Here is a 19112-nt window from a genome sequence, read left to right as displayed (position 1 = left end):
TTTTTTTTGTGTGTTGGTGTTGCATAGAAAATGTCATAGCGTTGCGTTGTGAACAGCCCTAAATGTGACAAATTCAGCTCTGCCAAGGAGTGACGTGGCTATATATCAGGGCTTGACAAATTTTTCTAAAATCTAGGAGCCAGGGCGAAAGGGTAGGAGCCCGACCACTAACCCCTCCCCCCCCCCCCCCCAAAAAAATAAAAATAAATTACAGGATGAAAAGGTAGTGGTTACCTCCTTGCTTTTGCTCGGAGCCCCCGGCCGGGTCACTGTTGCAGCTCCCTCCTCTCTGCACAGCGTTCACCTTCCCTGCCTCCTTCATGTACAGAGCTCAGCTTGCTGAAGGAGTGCTGACTGCTAGATGGGCCCGGCTCCACCGACAATACACCAGCCCGATGGATGCAGTGCAAACAGGTGCCGCGGAGAAGACTATTAGCAGGGGTGACGCCGCGCGGAGATTGGCTTGCTAGCCGCTGCGCGGCGATTGGCTGGGGGGAGGTGCCACGTGGTGATTGGCTTGCTAGACGCTGCGCGGTGCTTGGCTGGGGGGAGGTGCCGCGCGGTGATTGGTCGGGGAGACGCCGCAGCACCAGCGGGTCCTACAGGACCCGATCAGTTTTTTTAAAACTGCGATCACTGGCACACTGCGCATGAAATGCCCACCGCAATAATCTCCGCTGGGGCTGATAGATCTTCTTCTTCCCTCCCGGTAAAATCTGGTTGCCATGGCGACCTGGCCCCCGCAATTCGTCGAGCTCTGCTATAACGTGGTTCTTCTCACCGGCAGTTGCAATTGCATCTAGGGTTCCCCATACCTCTAAGATTGCACGCTCATTTGGGCAGAGTCTTCACCTTCTGTTTCACGTTGGCATATATGTTATTTATTTGTTCCCTGATGCCCCCTGTGTACAAATCTGCCTAATATGCCAAGTGCTTTATAAATACAGGACAGTAATATCCTTCTGTATATGCTATTAATCCTTAGTGCCTGTTGGACAGCTGTAAGTGTCGCAGCCGATGAGCCTCAGTCCATCATATTGCTAGGCTAAGCCGCGTACAAGATTTTTTTGCAGCCTTTTAATATCTCGCCGTTTCCGTTGTCCTTGGTTGACCTAGATAGATGGACAGCTGTATATTCCCCTTGTCGCACCCAGCCCGCCTGCACGATCTCTCCGCACCCCGGTCTTTTCTCCTGGGTGAGGAAGAAATCCTCAGGGCACGATCTGCCCAGGAGAGAAACAGTACATTGTAACTCTGGAGGCTATTCACCAAATAAAATACATTTACGCAATTTACTTTGCACATTTCCTCTTCTACCCGGAGCCTTTCCTGCTTGTTTTATTATTGATGAACAGACTAGATCAAAATGCAGGCTTGACGGTTCCCTGGATAATGACGGCTGTACATTCATGGCTCGCTGCTTGCGTTTAACCCTTGCTCGTGCTGGGGCAGCAGGAAAGCGAGTCCTGCCAGGCACATGGTCATCCTGTGGCACAGTGACATGATGGCACACCTTCGCGGTATGACTGTCCTGGCAATAAAAATGTTGTTGGCTGATAATTTCTTTAGTCATGGGAAAATAAACAGGATCATTGCAGAACATTGTGAAAGAACTCAACAGGTGTTTGGCTAATTTATATATCTGTGTTTATTATAGGGATGTGCAGGCTCGGATAGGTTCGAGTTTGCACGTTGAGTTTGGATTTTTCCCTCCAAAAAAACGGAACTCAGAAAGAGGCAAAACGTCATCTTGCATGGACGAACATCATCATTCCTAAAGTCCAGGAATGATGATGTTCGTCCATGCAAGATGACGTTTTGCCTCTTTCTGAGTTCCTTTTTTTTGGAGGGAAAAATCCAAACTCAACGTGCAAACTCGAACCTATCCGAGCCTGCACATCCCTAGTTTATTATAATATTTTTTTATTTTTAACAAAACAAAATACTTCTTTAAATCTGGCCAACAATAATTCAAGTACCCCTATGATCTGCTCCCCATATAGCATTTATTGTGATGCTGGGTACACATTTGTCGATTTAGTATCGATCGATATATGGCTTGTGCATCAGCGAGTGTTTACACCCGATGTATCTGTGAAAGACGTCATTTACAGACCTGTCGGGTCGGCTCTGCAGCACAGCCGATATAACTGTACTTCTGCATGTGTATACAGGTGGCCCGCCGACCGCCCACACACTGGCTGCAGGGACCGCCGACACTGACCTCTCAACTGGGCGGGGAGATTTAAATGCTTGACCGGTTATGATGTCAGCCCAGACATATCAAGCGGCCAATTGGTAAGCTATACGCATTCCAGTCGGACACTCGGACGTCTCGGTTGAAGACTGGACCCTGAAGTACACCTGCAGCCATTGTTTATATTGTCGTCGCCTGTAACCCCTTTCCATTGATCCTGCAAAGGACCCCACTGTATGCTAACATGCGTGCCAACAGTGGCGTGGCTACCGTGAGTGCAAAGGGTGCAGCTGCTTTGGTGCCCGAGCTGGCTCCGTGACCCGCCGCACCCAGTCACGCGCACAAGGTAGGCCAGTCCAGTCAGGGACATCGATGGGGGCCGGAGTGTCAGCAATGTTGATTTGGTGCCGGCCCGCCAGCTGAGTACTGCACTGACAGGTAAATTAGTCATGGAGAGACAGTGCCACCGGTCGTGAGGCAATCAGCGCCCTCGGACCGGCAGACCATCAGCAGTTGCGGCTCCTGATTGGCTTACAGTCCGTGAGCTCCGATTGGCTCGCGGCTGGCGCCAGATTCAAATTGCCCCGGAGATGTCTCTTCATGTCTACGCTGCCTGCTGGTGCACCGCTGCTGTAATTAGCTGGTGGCTTGGCCCCAAATCCACACCACCTGGCTGCTGATGGCACACAGGGGGAGGCGAGAGGCTGCTGGAGGGACACGCGGAAGTGAGTTGCTGGGGGGTCTTAGTGTGTAAGGGGTACTACTATTGTGTGGAATAATGTGTTATATGGGGAACTACTACCATGTGGCATCTGTAAAGGGCATTACTGTGTGGTATATTGTATAAGGGGAACTACTACTGCGTGGCATAATGTGTGTAAGGGGTACTACTGTGTGGCATAACCTGTATGGGCTTTGTGTGGGGGCAAATGTATGTGATTTTTTTTAATTGGGGGGGGGGGGGCTTTTATGATCTTGGTATGTGGCCCACAAAGTTCTAGTTTTACATCCTCGCATGCAAACACAGAGGCTCTGGATTTAATATGAATTTGCATGAGTCATCAAGATTGCTCAGGCTGAGGTTGAAAGGATACTTTTGTAGTTTTCTCACAGGTTTTTGGCAGACGGCCAATTTCCACTGGAGCCAGCCCTGGAACCTGTGTAGTTTAAGAGTGTTCCCATTTTTAGGGATTGTGTGTCAGTGTGTGGCCCTGATGATGTTCAAACCTAGGCAAATACCACATCCTGGTCAAACTACGCCACCATGCCGAATTTGGTGGAGCTAGGTCCAAAACTAGGACAAATAGACAGACAGACACACTTTCTCGCTATTTATATCATAGATGTTACAATTACACATTTTCTAGGATCAAGCAGTTTTTTGTTGTTTTTTTTTTAAAAGTGCAATATGGTTCCTGTCCCCCCAGAAAGTTTAAATACTGACCCAGTGGATAGTTTGTAAATCTCTGTCAACTCTGCTCTGAGTGAATTTTAACTAATTCTTCACAGCCATCAGTACAAACAAAAAGATTGTCTTCTGGGAGGTGTACAGCAGATGTATGCTGGCAGCCTTGGAAAAGGGAACTGTACATTGTCCTGTAAAGTCTTATGGTGCATACACACGATCAGATTTTTCCTTCAGATATGAACGATAACGATTTAAAAATCGTTCAGTCGTTCATATCTGAAGGAAAATCGTTCATATCTGACATGCCTGAACGACGGACGATCAACGATGCGCGTTCCCGTTTGTCAGATAACGATATCTGACATCTGATGGGTTTGCAGTCAGACTTGGACGATTCCATTCATTTTAATGCAGTCAAAAATCGTTCAATCGTTCAAATCGTTCAAAACTTTGGTAAAATCGTTCAAATCTTTCAAATCGTTTAATCGTTCAGTCGTTCATCTGACAAATCTGACAAGTCTGACAAATCTGACCATGTGTACGCTCCATTAGTCATGTCTGAAAATCAGAGACCTTTGACCCTACATAAGTGTCGCCAAATATAAAGTCTAGTCTGTGTGAAGTTTGGAGTGCCTATGTTTTAGTTCCAGATTGCCCCTTGTACTGATTTTAGTCAATTAATTACAGCTCCCGCAATCATTCATTTAAATTCCATTAATGAAGTGAGAAAATAAGAGACTTTGGGGGCGATTCAGTTCAGTGCAATGTTGAATAGCGCCGGGAATGAGTTACCAGAGCTATTCAATTGTCCCCCCTCGCACCCTGCATTTAAGTCTAGAGTTGCAGGTTATGGCTCCTAATGCCAGGTGTTTAGTCGCGATAACCTGCTTTCTCCGACTTTAAGTGCCGCCCAGCATGCCGTTAGGGCACGCGTTAAGTTCGAAATCAGCATTGTGCCAGTAGATTTTACCCCTTTTACACCAAAAGTTAAAACCCGGGTTATTGCCGGGTTAAACCGGGTTGCTGCTAGGTGTAAAAGGGGCCATGGTTGATTACGGGGTCGAGTGACCCAGCAATCCAACACTGGTAGTTTGCAGGGTTTAACACTAGAACAACCCGTGTAACCCTGCAGTGTAAACGGGTAACCTGATTCGTCCGGACCGGGTCCTGTTTATAGGATGGAAAGTTCCGGATTTTCTGGGACTTGGAGATGATATCTCCAAACGCTGGCATACCAGTTCCACTGAACCCATATGCAGTGTGAATGGCGCCGACCCGTGGTCTGGGGGATCTGTCCCAGGATTGACCCGGTTTGGAACCTTGTGTAAAAGAGATATTAGTCGGATCACTGCTTGCACCTCAGTAGGGTGCAAAAAATAAATCCTCTAGTCGTGGTTAACAGCACGACCAATTGTATAGCTCTGGGAGCTCAATCTCTGCACTATTCAACATTGCACTAAAATTAATTCCCCCCTTTGTGTCATACCCCTTTTCCACTGCTGAAATAACCTGGGTTATTGCCGGGTCTACCTGGGTTGCAGCTAAGTGGAAAAGGGTCCCTGAAAAATAACCCTGATCAAGTGACCCTGGATTTCTACCCAGGTAGCTACGAGGGTCGGACACAGGATGGACCTGGGTAATGGTGCAGTGTAAACAGCGCAACCTGGGTTATACCTAAAATGAGCTGATTGGTGGTTGTGGAGCAGTCACCTCCCACTTTGTATAACCTCACAAATTTAGCAGGGCAAACCCGGGTTCAGTGTGAATGGGGCTGAGCTGGGAATAACCCAGATCGAAGGTACAGTGTAAATGGGGTCTGACCTGGGTTGGAACCATATCCAAAAACCCAGGTCGGACCTAGGTTTTTGGTGGAAGAGGGGTATTACCTTGACTTGACACTGCTGCTTTGTTAAATTACTATTTCCTCCCTCTCCATTATAAACCCAAAAAATGTAGACCATGTTGTGTATTTATTGATGTTTATTGTGACACGCACCATGATCCTGTATGAATCAATCTTAGAAATTTATACATAGAATGTGTTACCTAGGAGACTGCAACGCTATTTCAAAATAAATAACTTTTAAGATTTGTCTGTGAATTGAAGGCAGCTGTCAGCAATTTATCTGGAAGAAATAAAATGCTGGTCACTTTTAACTAGATACATTTCAGCTACTTTATGTATATGGCTTATTTTAGTTACATTTATTAATGTCCAGTTGTGAGTTTATCTTGCTCTCATCATTGTACATGAAAGCATGGCATAACGAATGTGTTAAGCCGCCCGTACACATGGTACGATATGCACCTTACGACGCAATGGGGGTTCCGACAGCCGACATATCGGGTGGTCCCTACACACGGTGCGATCGGGTGGCTGACCACCCGATATGCTGACACCCCCCTACCCCCCGCATAGCGCTGCATGGAATCGCACATCGCATCCCCAGATCAACTGAACCTGCAGTAAGGTCTGGAGGTGCGATGTACAACCCCACGGGTGCGCGTACTGACCGATATCATGCCCATACACGGTACGATATAGCAGCAAAATAGTACCAATATGTCGGATCAGCTGCTATTTCGCACCGTGTATGGGCACCTTAAGGGGAATATTTACTAAAGTGCGTTTTTCTAGAAGTGGAGATGTTGCCCATGGCAACCAATCAGATTCTATTTAACATTTATGTAGCAGCTTCTAGAAGATAATGGCTAGTATCTGATTGGTTGCTATGGACATCTCCACTTCTAAAAACCAGCACTTTAGTAAATATACCTCCTAAGTCTCTGGCTCCTGGACTGAACCTTTGTTACCTTTCTAGGTAAGGGTACAAAAGTTCTGCAGGCCTTTACAGACCTATTTGTGTGCTAGTCCTGTACCTCGTTTAATACAAAAAAATGTGTGGCTTCCGTGGGGACTGAAGGCCACAAACTTCGACTTTAAAAAGTTGCCCAGCCATAGCGTGTGGGTCAGATGTTACAAACTGTGTGCATGTGAAGCAGAGGGGCTGCTGTTTGACCATGCAAGCCGTTCTGCCTCTGTTATAGTCCCACTGGTGTTGTTATACGTAGGAACGTTCCAGTATTATCTAGTTTCTGCCACACTTCGTGGTCACCACTGTACATATGACCTAATTAGTCATTGGACATAACGCAGAGTTGATTACGTGTCTGTGGAACGTATTTGGCGGATTTTAGCATTCTGCATGCTCCGGAACCGAATGTACGCAAAGTTCTACACAATATAATTGCATTTATACTTGTGACTGAAGTAATAAAACTTGGTAATTTTGAGACGTTGTCACTTTGGCAGTGTTTCCAAGCATATTGTTTGCACCAAGACCCTGATTTAGACCCGCTCGCTGCCACAGGCAGTCTGTGGGCATTGTTTTTTTTTTCTTTGTCCGCTCGCAAAGCTGTTGGAGGCCGTCGCGATAATCGCGACTATCGGCCTTGCGACGAGACCCTGTAGTAGGGTCTCGGCTACCGCAAGGCCGAGTGGACTTCCTGCTCTAATAGAGCAGGAAGTCCACTACTGACATCAGCAGTGATGTCAGAAGGGCCTCCCACAAACGCCAGGCGTTCCTAAGGGAATGCCTGCATTTATGCAGCCACCCCCCCTCCCCGCCTACAAAACGGGGCGAGCTGTCACTCGCCATCAACAGCCGCCCCGTCTTGTAGCGAGCCCAGTAGCGACTGAGCTGCAGTCGGTGGACGGGGCTCGCGCATGCGCACGCCAGACGCGGCACATGTGCAGTGGAGTAACATTGAGCCACTTGCGACCGCTGTGCGCTCGCCAGAGGCTCAGACTCAGGACCCAAGTACTGTATAGGCTGGTTCGTGTGCCCTAATGATTGCTATCAGATCAAACATACGGATGAGGGACAGGAGTACCACAAAGAGGCGTAGAACCCTGCATGCAGGTGAATATACGCATTTACTTCCGTGCATGCAATGTGGGAGCATCTGTGGCTGATTCGCGTTCAACTGTGCATCACAGCCACTGCGTGTGGTAACTCTGCTGCCAAATGACTAAGAACTGGGGACATCACTGGGGCCATTTTATAAGCCGCCTGCTCACGGATGTTAGTTCATCCCACAAAATGGCTACCTGCACTGTAACTGAAGGGGAGAGGTCCAACTAAAATCTATTTCTTTAAAAGCTCTTTAGTGTATGCAGTGACAGAGAGCAATAACAACATAGTTTTGCACCTGCGATAAAGTTCTGCCTGACGGTCTTTTCGCCTACGTCGCGTCTTTTGGCCGTGGAAACTTATTGTGCGTGCCCCCGCTATTCGTCGTATTCAATACCAATAGATGCGAAAACGGCGACAAGTGAAGTCAGAACAGACGGAAAGTGGTGTCAGAATCGGGGAAATCAGCCTGAACCCCCCCAAAAGATGCAGAAATATTGGGGATCAATGTAGTAGTGCCCGATTAGTCCTAATAAAACTGTTTGGGGTACAATTGCCTCTAATTAGCGTCTGTGCACAAGTGGTGAAGAATGGCATTATGCAGTATTTTGTGGAGAAAATAAATAGTCCTGGCAAATTAATGGGTGCAAGCATCTTTTAATGTCCCTAAAGTGAAGTTTTAAAAAAGCACCTGCAATCCCCAAAACACTTGACCACTTCTTAGAGCACCCCCAGAATCTTATTTCACTTGTTTTTTAATTTGTCCCCCCACTTTGTGCTTTTTTCGCCCCCAAAATGAAAGCATTTTTTGGGGGGGTGATCTTTAATTTTTTTTTTTTCAGGAATTTTTTGACGCAGTTATCCTTTGGGGGGGGGGGGCTGTTCCAAAGGCTCTGAGAGCTTTCCCCACCTTTGCACTCCAAAATAAAAATGTTGCACTTTTTTTCTCACGCTGTTCGGAGGCGAATCTTTTTTGCCTACTACATTGCATTGATTTTCCGCGTACGCGAAAAGTGGGTAGAACTGAATACGGTGATAAGTTTCTGACAGGCGAAAAGACGCAATCGGCGATACCTTTTTGCGGATTTTTGCTTCTAATTGAATGCGGCCCATAGAATAATATTTTGGACAAGTAAAGAAAATATTGTGATACACCCATGAGTTGAACAGGTTTGGTGATGGCCGAGCACCCAAGGGCGAGGAAGGTGGGTGGGTTAAAACAGACCGAGTAGGGAGATTCATATTTGTGAGATGGTTTCAATGTCTTGGGAAAGACTGTAGCTGGAGGGACTTGGAGCTTGGTTCGCACACACCCGGTCGATGTTTGCATTTTGCCCATGCGTACGCATTGCAGTGCGTGAACCAGCCGCTGTGATAGGGAAGCGATCACAGTGAGCGCGCAGTGCCATTGTATAGTGATTGACATGAAGTGACCGTTTGGAGGGGTCGGCGGAACGCAAGTGTGCTTGCGCGTTTGAACGCCAAAACAGGGGAGTACATAATTAAAGTCTGTGCAATTGCATACTCAGTCAGAGGTATAGATGGCGACAGGAAGATTAGCAGTTTGTGTGGAAGGTCATGGTCAACCACAACTGTGCTTATGTGTCCGATGTATGTAATGGGAAGTGGGCGGCTTTATACAGTGGTTGGGGGTCTTGGTATAGTGCTGCAGTTGCCGTGCGATTGTATTTATTAACATATTTTCGCATTGAGCGGGGTGCGTGAGCAGCCTTGCGATGCGTGCTGAGTCAGGCCTTTGGTTCTTCTGTTCCTGGGCAGCGGATGAGCTTATCCAGCGGTCTATCAGGAGGTCGCGTCCCACCAATACTGTTAACAGTCAGTTGAAACTCGCAGGGTTTAGCAACTGTTGACCACTCCTCACGGAAACCCCCAGGTATCATCCATCAATGGCTCCATGTGGTTCAGTGCTTTGTAGAACCAGTGCCGGTTCTGTATTATACAGTCAGGTGGACAATCACACCTTTCCTTTTGCGCAGCGGCGCTTGGCTTTCGAGCCGCCATAAGATGGTTGTCAGAGTATTAGTCATTTGGTCAGTGATGGAAATCGTGCTGGGGACCTTTTTTCCTTGTACTAGGCTTGTAAACTTGTGTGTTTGCACAACAGATCATTTAGCAGTTGGTGACGTTTCCAAGATCATAGTCACTGTAAGAGAGGTGAGTGTGTGATGATCCCTGATTTTATAGTTTTACTGTGACAGTTGTGTGCTGTTTGTTTGCGGCGTAACCATGGCAATAACGGCCACAGATTCTTCCTGGTGTCATCAGTCTGTGTAGTCTGCTCTCACTTCTCTTTTATTTAAACCCTACCCTAACCCCCCCCCCCAAGTTACTGGTTATTTTCAGTTGTTTCACATAAGTAAATCTCTCATTGTGAAACTTAGATCATGACGCTCAGGATGTGGTCCATAAGTATGCTTAAATGTATATAATTTCTGTTCATTATTGCCCTGGCACAGGTCGCACTACCCTAGTTGCGGCCCTGATGATATGTTACATCAGTGTTGGCTAACCTTGACACTCCAGCTGTTGTGGAACTATATATCCCAGCATGCCCTGCCACAGTTTTAGCATGCCCTAATAGCAAAACTGTAGCAGTGCATGCTGGGTTATGTAGTTCCATAACAGCTGGAGTGTCAAGGTTAGCCAACACTGTGTTACATGGTACACTTATCCCCAGGGGCGTATCTATAATGGGTGCAAGGTGTGTGGTGCATACGGGTCCAGAGGGGCCCGCACTGCACACCCTGCACCCATACTTTTGTCTATATATATATATATATATATATATATATATATATATATATATATATAATTTCACTCCAGTTGCTGTGGAACTACACATCCCAATATGCTGTGCCACAGTTTTGCTGCTGGGGCATGCTTAAACTATGGCAGTTAGTGCATGCTGGGATGTGTAGTTCCACAGCAGCTGCAGTGCCACTGGTTGCCTACCCCAATGTAACCTTCATGAGTCTACTATTTGAAGATTAATGTCAAACTATAAATTAAATAAAATGTAAAGCACTTTGAGTCCTTTAGGAGAAAAGCTCTATATAAATAAAATTATTATTATTATTATTATTATTAAATACCAGTAAACTATTATTTATTTAGTACTATCATCTCCTATCCTGCAGTGACACTATAAGGGAGATGTACTGAGCCTTGAAAAGTGATAAACTGTCACTTTACAGGCTGTGTTTGAAAAATGGCAGGAGCTGAGTGGTTGGTACTTTATCACTCTCCACTTTATCACTTTTCAAGGCTCAGTGCATCTGGCCCTATGAAGGGAAATTAAATGCAGCGTACCTTTAGTGCTATATTGAATCCCTTCCCCAATGTAATAGGCTACATAGCTGAGAGTATTTATTAATTCGTCGTCCAGTAATATATTCCTTTAGAAAGAAAAGAATTAAAAAATTTAACCCCCCCCCCCCCCCCCCCCCCCCCTTTTTAATTGCAGGGTAACTGTAACTTTTCAGGCCATGATGAACGCGGCCACCCCGCAGATGAATAAGGACTTTTACTTCCTCGTGTGTTAGTTTCCCGGAGGGTTGTGCTATTATTAAAGGTGTTACGTTGCAGGAAGCTCCCTGTAATCTGTGGCAGTTCCCGGATTCATTAGGTGAAAGTGTAAAAAGGGATTTCTCCACAATAATGAGTCATCCTGTAGGAATGCATTTAATTACTCATCTACAAAGTTCCTAAGAGTAATCCGGCTCTGTCATCGTGGGTCCCTGCCAGTAATAATTGGTTAGATCAGAAAAAGTAGCTGACTAGCATTTACACAAGTATTTCAGGTTGTAAACTGTCAGCTTCTGAAGATCTAAGCGAGTTAGCACTGAATGTATTTTAATTTGTAATTATTAAAAGATAAATACAAACAGACAGAGGGCCTGATGCAGAGCCGGTCGATCTGAGCGCTCGCTCTGAATCAGGGCTGGTCTTTTTTTTTTTTAAGAACTGCCTCCTGGCCGCTAGCATAGCTCTGGGTGATCCACCCACAGCTATAGTGAGCGGCCAGGATGATGGTTGCAATGGTGAAGACCATCGCAACCATCGGGCTTGCGATGAGACCCTTGTGGTAGGGCCTCGTGGCTGCAAGCCCCAGAGAGTTTTCGGCTCAAACAGAGCCGGAAGCTCTCCCACTGACATCACTTGTGATGTCAGTGGGGCCGCCCCCAGACGGTAGGCGTTCTCATGGGAACGCCTCCGTCTGGGCAGCCACCCCCCTGGCCCGCCCACCAAAGGGGGCGTGCTGTCACTCAACATCGACAGCACGCCCCCTTTGGTGCGAGACCCGTCGTGCGCATGCGCCCTGGGCCACCATCGCCCCGGTTGTGACCGGGTCTGAATCAGGCCCTGTGTGCGTTGTTAATAGCTGGAGATGTTACATTTACAATATTTTTGTTCCCGTCAGTATAGATGTGTCCACCTACATCTAGCCTCCTTGCGCGTTAAACAGCCCTTCTAGTCACGCCATGGCTCCTTAGCGATGAGTGTCTTTTCGTGCGACTTTTCCCTTCAAATGCGTCTTCGCACAGCGATGCAAAAAGAACAGACAAGCAGCTTCTGCTGAGTAAAATGATATGCGGCGTGCCTATGTTCTGTGTGCGTCTGCGGGTGTATCTGCATGAGCAATGCTACGTTACACTGTTACAGCCTCTGACACTGTAAAGTAGCATTTTGCATACAGATACACCCACAGTCGCTCACAGATTGTAGGCATGCCGCATATCATTGTTTTTTTGCATTGCTGTGCGAATAAAACGCATTTGAAGTCGCATGAAGACGCTCTGCGCTACCGAGTCGCGACGTGGCATGGCACGACTAGAAGTGCTGTTTAACGCGCACGGAGGATCGATGTATGTGGACACGTCTGTATTTCATTACGTGGCTGTACACACACTGAAAAGGAGCGCCAATCTGCTGGATGTTTTTGGCGACAGGTCTCCCACCCTATTATACTCTTCATCCTTGTTGTACCCCTGATCAGCCTAGTAAGGGCAGAGTATGGATGGCTATAAACGGGATACAGTTTAAAGACCGGCGGACTAAATGTTGCCGGTCTATGTCCCGACACGAGAAGCCCGACGGGGGACTTCAGATAGACGTCAAAATACCGACGCCTATCTGAATCCCAACGCCGCAACGTCGAAGGACGACAGCCCGAAAGTCCGGGGCATCCTCAACTTTAGCTGGGGGAGGGTTAGGTTTAGGTTAGGTTTAGGGAGTGTAGCAGGTTAGGTTTTGGGGGGAAGGTTAGGGTTAGGCACACCGAGGGGGGAGGGTTAGGGTTAGGCACTGAGTGTCTGAAAAAAAACGGCCAGCTTCTGCCTGTTTTTTTGCCGGCCGGTCAAAACCGGCAGGTGAGGGAGGGTTAGGGGTCTCGTGTCGGGATTTGAACCGGCAGCCAGTATTACATACTGATTCCCTATAAACATAGGATTACAATGAAGTCTCCTTTATGGAATTAATGAGAAATAAGAATCTTTTAGAACGTTTATTGAATTCATGTTTTTTTGCCTAAAGGTGCATACACACGTAACGATTTTCTGTCACATTTTCCCTTGAAAAAGTGAACGATTTTTTGTAACTAATAACGTTCCTTCCCTTAATGAAAATCGTCATGTTGGACAGTCTGAAATGGACGATGAACGATCACTGCAAACGGGAGTGCGCATTTGTGATTATCGTTCATCGTTATAACTCATAAACTGAACGATTTAACGATAACGACGTCGTTATCGACAAATCGTTCTAAAAAAAATCGTTACGTGTGTATGCACCTTAACTTGCAAAGAATTAAGATTCTCCCTTCCTTAATAACAATGGACCCAAATCGTAAACGGATGCAGCACTTTCTGGCTTCTTTAGACGTAACCATGGGAAACTTTCACCCGCCCCATGCTAGGCTGCAGAAACTTTGTCGGCGTACGACCTCAAATGTATGCGATTAAGTGCATGAGTTTGCAGCCACCTTTTGCGACACGAGATTTAGTCATCATCTCGGCAGACGGGATGTTGACGGTCTAAATTCCTGTGCCGGGATCCCGAAGCTAAGCATCGGGGGTTAGGGTTAGGCACTAGAGGGAAGGTTAGGGTTAGGCACTAAGTGGGGAGTGTTAGGGTGCGGGAAGGGAGAGGTTAGGTTCAGGCACCGGGAGGGAGTGTTACGGTAGGAGTAAGGGTTAGGTGTAGGGAAATTACCTCTCAGTGCCAGGATTGTGACTATCTGTATTCTGACAGCCGGGATCTCGTACCCAACCCCTGTGACATGCCCGCGACAATGTCTTAGCACATGCGTTTAAATAAGCATCTCCCTGTCGGTGCCCAGCACATTTCCAATTAATCTCAGACTCTGTGCAACTCTGTATGTCCCCACAATGGGATGCATGCTCTGTGCGACATTTTATCTACTTAGGCGCAGTTGAAAAGCTTTGACAATTTGCGTGGATATCAGCAATGCATCCGACTCAGAACTAGGCCCAATCCTCTTAGCACATGACTCCCCTGCTGGGCAATTAGCTAGTCTGAGACACATAAGGGGCATCTAATTTATTAGATTTGCTGTGGTAGCAAACAAGTGAATAATTGGCTACTCTGAGGCCACCTATAAAGGTACAGAGGACGTATAGAGCTTGTGCTTGCCCCCTTCCCTCGTACAGTCGGGTGTGTTGTGTGAGTCTCTTGTTTTGTGGCTGGCTTATGATGCTAGGGGTATGAGCACAAAGGGCCTGATTCAGACCCACTCGCGAGCGGCTGTCCGCTCGCAAGTGGGTCGATGGTGTGCACTGAGCATGCGCACGACGGAGGGAGCTCCGTCGTGCGCATGCGCGAGACGTGACGAGCGAAGGACTTTCCTTCGCTCGTTGTGTCTGACCAAAGGGGGCGTGCTGTCGATGTTAATAATACGATATGGTGTCTGCGCTCTGAGGTGCTTATTGTGTCATGTGTTGTTACTAAATTACGGGGTGTTTGTGGGATATATCTGTTGTAAAACGTGAGTGGGTTGTACGTGTTTTTTTTAATGTCTATGTTTGATTTGAGAGCTCCCCAAATTTTGGGACTTTATATGGAATGTCCTGGTGTAATCCACCTCAAGGAAGCTGTTGGGTGGTAGTTCTTAAAAAACAGCAGTCCTGGTGGTGTTTACTGGTGGGTCGATGTTGACTGACAGCACGCCCCCTTTGGTGGGCGTGCCGGGGGCGTGCCTCCCAGACGGGGGCGTTCCCAAGGGAACACCTACCGTCAGAAGCCGGCCCACTGACATCACTAGTGATGTCAGTGGGAGTGATTTTGGCTCTGATAGAGCCAAAATCACTCCAGGCCTTGCGGTTGAGAAACTCAACCGCAGGCTCTGGCTCGCAGTGGCGATGGTCAAGACCATCGCGACCATCAACCTGCACGCTCGTATAGGCTGTGGGTGGTGACCCACAGCTATACGAGCGTCCAGGAGGACGCTCCATTTTTATGGAGGACGGCCCTCATTCAGAGCGAGCGCTCTGCTCAGAGCGTCCGGCTCTGAATGAGGGCCAATATTTCTGCCCCAGGCTTAATAATACAATTATTTGTTTTGTGCTATATGCATAAAATGTTATCTATAATGGTTTTGTACACTATTCAGGAACCAGACTCTACTATTTTAACCGCAAAAAAAAAAATTGCTCTGTAACATTCTGGACCCAATGGGAGTATTTAGAAGAAAAGTAAATAAACAGTTTTTAAAAACGAACATAACAAAAACATAAAAACAAATGTGACGTTCTCCATTGACGATGACTATTGAGACATCAGTTTGCGCCTATGATATTTGGCTTGCACAACCTATAAAATGTAGTTGGCTTTGAGACAAATACCCCCGAGCCCATCAGGTGATGGGAAAGTGCACCGGTTTTGCTTGTTTGCTGATGACTGTAGAAGAAATATTGGCGTAGCAAGGAGAACCTTAAAGATAATATTTTGTTAGTGTATTTTTCTTCTTAAGACTTGCATATATTATTCATTTATAATCTAATTGCTTTTTGTATTCATTTGACATATTCAGTTTGTCAGAGATCCAAAATAAGCTAAGTAATTTTTTTTGTTCTTTCCCATTGTGCTTTTTCTTTTAGATTCTACTTCTTCATCTTGAAACCACAGGAGCCGAGTCGGAGCAGTTATCTGAGAAAAAGACGACGATTCTGCCGCCGGGGAAATATCACTACACCATTGCTGGGTCCAAACATGATTTAGTCTGTGACAAATGCCCAGCTGGCACGTATGTGTCCAAACACTGTACCGAGTTTGCCCTCCGCGAGTGTAGCCCATGCCCCAACGGAACGTTCACGAGACACGAGAACAGGAATGAGAGGTGCCATACCTGCAGTCCGCCCTGTGAACGGCCCATGGTCACGAAAACGCCTTGCTCTGCCTTGTCCGACCGCGAGTGCTCATGCCCCGCCAGTGCGTATCTCATCAATGGCACTTGTGCCAATCACACCGTGTGCCCAGTGGGATGGGGTGTGAGGAAGAAGGGGAGCGAGACTGAAAATGTGAAATGTAGGGTGTGCTCCCGCGGTACTTATTCTGATGTGCCTTCCAGTATTATGAGATGTAAGACCCACACCAACTGCACAGAGCTGGGCCTGGCCGTCCTGGAGCCTGGTACAAATCAACGGGACAATAAATGCGGTGCCCAATCTTCTTCCCCCTCCATAGACGTCTATTCTCCACCCACGGAGTATGGTGAGTTGCGTTTGCTTTTCGTTTTGGTACCAGTTACCTTGCTGTCCTTATTTTTTTTTAATGCTACAATTTTCCTTCTTTTTCATTTTAAACATTTCTTTCACTTTCTGCAAAATGTCCCTATATTTCAGCATTGCCCAACTTCTCAATATCATTCATCTTTTTTTTCTGTATATTGAATTACGTTGGTCTCTCTACACTTTGTAAGTTTAGACTTTTTTTATTTTTTTGTGCAGTGCTGGATAGCGATAGACTGGGGGCTCCCTGGCAGAAGCTTGATATGCCTAGCATGGTATGAAAGGCAAAATAAAAAAAGCCGTCCTGCCTCATTTCCTTTCAAAGATATGCAACAGGTTTGAACAAGATATTGGAGCAGTGTGACTGAAGCACTGCAGAATTCGCTTTTGACTTCGCTGGTCCCGCCTCCTACCTCTGGCCTGTCCTGTCGGGAGGTCCGCGCACTACAATCAATGCAAAATAATGGCACCACCACAATTTTATAGTGATCCGCCGTACTTTCTTTTCCTCTCTCGCCTTCCCGGATCTCCCAGGAGCAAGCTGGGAAATTGAGACGCGTATGGACTTAGCAATAGATTTATCTGTGGCATTGTACAATTATTTTGCTCCACGGGCCACAGTCCCCATCTCTGCACTTACTGGAAAAGTCACATCTTACATTTTCTGTCATGCAGGGACGGACTGGGGCTGTAGTTCAGCCCTGGCAGTTCCTCACTGCGCGCTGGTGCTCGCGAAGGAGGCACGCCGCAAGTCACGGGGGCATGCCCTTGCGGCACTCCCCCTTCTCTTCCTGGCCCATCAATGCCCTGGTGGTCTTTCCCTCCCCCTGAGTGCATAATTTGTATCCAGCGACGTTGGGTGGAGGACGGAGTCACTTCCGCCCTCCTTGTGTCGAGCCGGCCCTGTTCCCATCGGCCCTTCTGTCATTTGCCAGAAGTGCCCGATGGCCAGTCCGGCCCTGCTGTCATGTGACATATAGCTTTATGTATTCCTCCTACGTATGCTGTGTTTGTACTTTAAACATAATCAGACATTACCGCATTGAGGGGATTGGTCATTCTTTACCCAGCTCATACAAGATACTGTAGTGCCTGTTTGTTAACCCAATTGTACGACCCAGATACAATGTTAGTTCTAATTGATCAGTAGCTTAATGAGTTACACAAGCTCCTTATACTTCCCGTGAGCCCGGGACACGCAGAACAACGCACGCGATAAGCGCTGAGTGATTCCGTTAAACCCTCATGAAATAGCCATTAGCTGACAATTAAAGCTCTGAAAACCAGATTACTGGTCTGAGCCTACAAAGTGGAAAGAAATACAGTTCATTGTTTTCTTAGGAGTGACTCAGTGTGAGTTCACCAAGCCCTTTTGTCATTGGCTGGTATCCAATGTCAGCGCATTGTAACCTGCCGATGGTCACTCTGAGCCGGTGTGGAGGGTGTGCAAATAAGTCTCATGAACAGTGTGCACTGTTATTCACAGATTACATTTCGTGGTCTGAGAGGTAATCCCGTGTGCAGTATTTCCCTTTTACTGTGTGTAAATACTGTGGATCAAATTTTCCTTCTAAGAGGGAGATGTATCGAACCTTGGAGAGAGATAAAGTACCAACCAGTCAGCTCCTAACTGTCACTTTACAGGCTGTGGGCTTGATTCAGCAAGGATAGCTATTCTGCTTGTACGCACGCAACGCAGTTGCTAAAATCAGCGGTGATATGTAAATGTTTGCATTCGCATTGCGATCGCAGCCTAACATAAGGACGCCCACTTCCCCTCACTCACATCCGTATACTTGGCCAAGAGAGATAAACAATCGGTAACATCGGACCCATACGCACAGTTAAGGCAGGTCAGACCTCACTCAGGAATTGAGTTCACGTTATGAGGCTTCGGGCAGCGTCTGGTATCGCAGTGGCTAATTTATGCACGCCCATGCAAAATGAACTGGCACGCCTGCCAGCTTTATCCAACCTTCTAAACAGGACAAGTGGAAGTGTTGCCTATAGCAACCAATCAACTTCCAGCTAATATTTTATAACGTACTAGATAATTGATAGCTACAGATGTGGCCTCATACATCTATCCTCCGTGCTCTACAAGTCGCGTTACATGTATCGCACGAAATGCCACGTGACTCGGTAGCGCCGAGTGTTTTTTTCGTGCAACCTTTTTACCTTCAAATGCATTTTATTCGCACAGCAAATAGGACGCACAAGCGGCTTCTGCTGATTAAAATGATATGCGACGTGCCTATATTCTGTGTGCGACTGTGACTGTATCTGCATGCGAATTGCTACGTTAGTGTCACAGCCGCCGGCATTTGTATTGGGACGCTCAGGAATCCAAGCGACTGCGTAGAATTATGCAACATCTGTTGCAGATCTCACATTGATCTTTTATTTCTGAGTGACCCTATGGTTGCGCAGAATGGCCGCGGGGACTGAGACCCCGAAGCCATTTTTGCTACGTATGGAATGGCAGTCGCAGGCTGAGACGCCCTGAAAATGGTTGCAACACGACCAAGTTTGAGACGTCCACTCCCTGTTGGAACGGTTTTTAAAATGTTGCTCATTTATAAACTTCAGAAAGGAAATGAACGGGAATAGGGAGCTGCTTTCAAGAAATGGGGCAAGCAATCAGAAGCCAGTTGATGCAACATGGGTGAAACTCTAAGACAAATCGATCTGATTTTAGTACAAGGCTTACAGTCAGACCCCGCTTTACATTCCCTCATTTTACGCATTCCAGAAATATAATTTTTTTTCCAAAGTCTCTAATGTACAATATATCAATGGGTTAATTTCCCAGATTCCATCCTTTGCTT

General features: G+C 46.8%; 1 protein-coding gene across 1 annotated transcript in view; it reads left to right on the top strand.

Annotated features, from left to right (window-relative positions):
* The window catches only part of TNFRSF21 (TNF receptor superfamily member 21), a 94729-nt gene that overhangs the window by 19579 nt on the left and 56038 nt on the right, over positions 1 to 19112 (top strand). The window contains exon 2 of the mRNA XM_088467273.1: positions 15655 to 16267. Coding sequence (XP_088323399.1) covers positions 15655 to 16267 — 613 coding nt within the window. The remainder of the gene's footprint in view (positions 1 to 15654; positions 16268 to 19112) is intronic.

The sequence above is a fragment of the Taudactylus pleione genome, unplaced genomic scaffold (assembly GCF_031769625.1).
Source record: "Taudactylus pleione unplaced genomic scaffold, aTauple2 ptg000070l, whole genome shotgun sequence".
NCBI lineage: Eukaryota > Metazoa > Chordata > Amphibia > Anura > Myobatrachidae > Taudactylus > Taudactylus pleione.
Note: the sequence above shows the minus strand (reverse complement) of the source record. Positions and strands in the feature narration are given on the sequence as shown.